The 4,082-nt window shown below is 45.7% G+C and overlaps 1 protein-coding gene across 1 annotated transcript; it reads left to right on the top strand.

Annotated features, from left to right (window-relative positions):
• Positions 1–213: 213 nt before the first annotated feature.
• Positions 214–3,875, top strand: LOC119358661. Its single transcript, XM_037625115.1, has 2 exons — positions 214–808; positions 2,477–3,875. Exons 1-2 carry the CDS (start codon positions 300–302, stop codon positions 3,549–3,551), a joined length of 1,584 nt encoding a protein of 527 aa, XP_037481012.1. The 5' UTR covers positions 214–299; the 3' UTR covers positions 3,552–3,875.
• Positions 3,876–4,082: the final 207 nt, after the last annotated feature.

Genomic DNA, 4,082 nt, shown 5'->3' with positions numbered 1-4,082 from the left:
AAACATTCCATAGTATTGAGAAGGCGTTTGCATACCAATCAAACCTTTTTTAAACCTCGCTTTAGAGGAGATTTTCCTTTTCATTTGGCGAGCAGCTAGAGAGAAGATAGGGTCACATCGCATCAGCTGTCGCTCTCATCGCTACCGCCGTCATTTCAGCCAAAAATTAAGAGCACCAAGCAACGCCTTTGCGAAAACGGCCAAAGGCTTCTCCGTCCGTCCCCGCGTTCCTTCACAGTGGCAATTCGCCCCCTTCCCCGGAACTTCTCCGAGCCCAAGCAGCGTCGCCGGCGGCGGCCATGCCTGAATTTGTGTACGCCAACCTGTCTTGCATTCCGAATCTCGATTGCGCCTCGGCCCCGCCGCCGCGCCCTTTGTGCGCCTCCGCGGCGGCCTACCTTGCCCTCCACCTCGCCGCGCCGGTGGCCTTCGTCGTCGTCTGGTGGCTCTGGAGGAATCTCGTGCCTCTGGAGGGGTTCGCGGGTGGTGGAGACGGCCGCCGCCTCCCGGAGCAGCAGCCGCCCCGCACCCACACCTTGGTGGAAGCGGACAAGGTCGCAGTCGCCGCCGCCGCCGCCCGCGGCTTCTTCGAACAGGAAGGCAACACCCGTCCAATCCTCCTCCGTCGCAGGGCGCCCCACGCCGGCGCCGACGGGTACTTCCGGTACCCGCAAATCCACTGCCTCGAAGCAGTTCCTCAAGTCCGCCTCATCGATGCCGAATTCATGGAGGAGATGACGCGGGGGCGGCGTCACGCCGTCGGCATGCTCAGGCAAGCCGCGATCCACTACGACGACCCCATCCGCAGGTGTTGCACTCTACCAATTCCTCATCCATTTCTTTCTTTCTTTCTTTCTTGTTTCAGTCTGTACGATTTTTTTTCCACGGAAATTTCATTCTGTATGATGTCTCTGTCCGCTCTGTCAGATTCAGGTTCTGTTAGGAAACATTTTCGATTCTCTTCAAATTTTCATTGCGAGGGCTAACAATAATGTTGCTGATGCGTTGCAGTCTTCATTCACTGCTCTCTGAAACGTTCAGCATCTTAATTTTTCCAATGGGATTCAACGAACAGTGGGTTTCCATTTTAAGGTAGTACTCCCTCTGTAAACTAATATAAGAGCGTTTAGATCACTACTTTAGTATTCTAAATGCTCTTATATTAGTTTACAGAGGGAGTAGTATACAGGTAATATTTATCCCGGCTAAAGATGCAGACAGCCAGTGGTTTAGCACAGATTTATAGCCACAAGTTGTTCCCAAGGTTCTTCAGTTAACCGCTGGAATATACAAGTTCGATAAGCCATACTCATACAAGTTTGAAACACAAAGCTCAAGCTGCACTTCTCCTTTGCACCACTGGGTTTCTGCTCTTCATTTTCTACACACACGCACTGTATGTTTGGCTGTGAACTGTTGTTCCATCGATGAAATGGCAAACGGGTGGCCTGATTCGAGTTTTTTTACTTGATTAACGTTACATCGTTGAATGGATCCAATGGCTAATGTTGTAGTCTGTAGTCCAAAATGTTGCATTCAGATGTTATCTGGGTTTCATGCTGCGTGCTTTGTTAGTCGATATCATGCCATGTAATGGTCAATGTTGCAGTAAATCTGAGTACTAGCAAATGTTGATAAAAAAAAGCACTCGAAACCCCATCTAGGCACTCCTTATTTCGTATCAGCAAACCTCTCTGTTTCTGTGTTGGCATAGCTCCCTGGAGCACTCTTTAATTTTCAACTCCAGAGAGGATGTACGCATGCACCTGTTTTTTATCGGATACTTCTCTTTAAAGACTATTTTCTATGAAATGGGCAACATTTTCTCACTGCCTGGCACGGCTCTAGTAGGAGCAGTTTGGTATTTTCTTCTCTAGAATACAGTTTGGTATTTTCTGTGTAGGCAGTAGATTTTACTAGAATCTATTATGTGAATATGGTGTTTTCATCGGGATATTTTTTTAAATGTGCAACAGTTCTTGCCCCCAAGGGAATCACCGGAGCACTATCTGTGCAATGTGCTTTGATATGGTAGTTTCTCCATACTTTTCTGCAATGTGCAATGTTTCAAAGTCTCTCTATATGTATGCTGGACTATCCAGTCCTCCTCACCACACACTTTCTCTGTTAGACCCAGTTACAGAACATTTTTAATACCACTTCCGAGTTTCGGAATCTTAGCTTTTTCCATAAAAAGGGAAACACATACACCTGCCATGTACTCCCTCCGTTCCGAATTACTTGTCGCAGGTATGGATGCATCTAGATGTATTTTAGTTCTAGATACACCCATTTCTACGACGAGTAATTTGGAACGGAGGGAGTAGCATATTATGCCCTGCTTTCCTACCAATTGCTACACATTTCTACTTTTACTTGTAATGGCATTTGATTTTTACAATTTCTGCGGAGCTTTTTGGAAGTTTCTATGCACTTTGCAGTAGATTCTAATGTTTGAATCTTTTCCATGAAACAGATTGTCCAATCTCGATGGAAACCCATCAGTTTTCCAGGGAGATCCTTGTGTGTTGGCCACAGAATCAACTGATATTGTTATCAAGCTAAAAGTTGCTACTGCACTTTTCTGCTTCATATGGCGAGAATTGAATGGGCAAAGTCAGCAATTATGTCAAGAAGTAAAAGAAGAGTGCTTTTCATTGGTTGCTGGGCAATCTGTTGAGAAGCTCCTTGAGGTAGCACGTTCATTCAGCGAGGCAAGCTGGTGCGCTTGCCATGTTAAGGAAGTGCTGACTACCGTTGACGCACTCGTTGATGTCCTGTACAATTTACAGGGCTTACCTTTGAACAGATCTGGTGAGATTGCTGTTATGTCGTGTAAGATGGTGGCTAATTTAAGCGGATTACTTGATCAGGCTGCAAGTGGCATCGATAACAGTGAAGAATCTACCATTCATCCAGCAACTGTTGTTTTCAATCAAGTCCTGGAGTTTTTCGACAGCAACACAGATATGGTGCAGTTAATACTTGCCACTGGAGATTGCACCGTTGATCCTCACTCTCACGTGTTTGATTGCTGGGTATCCAAGCTGGAGGAAGATGCAAAAAAGATGTGCCAAGCTGAAAAGGACCGAGAATACATAATCCTCTTGAATAATGCGTGTGATGTTTGGCAGATGATGCGCCATCCAGGAGCATCCTTTTGGAATGTAGAACTGGTGAGCAGGCTCATTTGTATGATCCAGAGCTACAGAAGGGGCTACTTTGAGGAATGTTGGGTTCCACTTGTGCTGTCATTACTGAAGGAAGATTATCTGAAGAACCCGCGCAGTTCATCCTTGGCTGAATTTACTCAAGGATTTGTCAGTATCTGCCAACGCCAGATGACCTGGAAGGTTGTACCTAGTCTTAAGTACGAACTGCGAGACGAGATAAAGAATCTAGTTGTTACACCATACAAGGCCTTCCTGCATGCACTGCAGGGGAATCGGAGAGGACTTTCATTGAAGCGATTGATGTCACGAAGGAGGAGTCAGAATGAGTATACTGCTGAGCAGTTGGAAAACAAGATTGGTGAGTTTTTTGAAAGCTGAAAAGACACCTAAACTACAATGCATAGTTATTTTACCTGTATACTGTGTATCACCCTTGGATGGGTGTTTTTGTTGTTTTTGTGTGTATGCCCCATTAGGCGATAGCGGCACAGGAAGTCTATTCTCTAACAGAGACAATGCTGAGTGTACACAACATTGCGTTGGAAGAGTTCAGGAAGTGCACACAATATCTTGATTCTTCTTTGATGTATGTATGTATGTTCAGTTATATAGAATTGTAAGAGTACCCTACATTGAGTAAACAGAAACTCGCCAGTTCTGTTTCAGCTTCCATATATGGCTGTAATGCGCTTGTGTTCAGTTTATGAGTTAGAAGTTCACATCTGACAAACACCCCCTTTCTCACTCCCTCCTGATATGAATATGAATATGATAGCGTCTTCAGGGTCAGTCTCAGTCAGTCAATCTCCTGATGAGCCGCACCTTCCACAGTGGCCTCCATTTGCTGCAGGGTCACTTGTTGTCCATGCAACTCGTCACCAGAACTCTCGTACACAACCTGGTGCCTCC

The sequence above is a fragment of the Triticum dicoccoides genome, chromosome 2A (genome assembly GCF_002162155.2).
Source record: "Triticum dicoccoides isolate Atlit2015 ecotype Zavitan chromosome 2A, WEW_v2.0, whole genome shotgun sequence".
Lineage (NCBI taxonomy): Eukaryota > Viridiplantae > Streptophyta > Magnoliopsida > Poales > Poaceae > Triticum > Triticum dicoccoides.
Note: the sequence above shows the minus strand (reverse complement) of the source record. Positions and strands in the feature narration are given on the sequence as shown.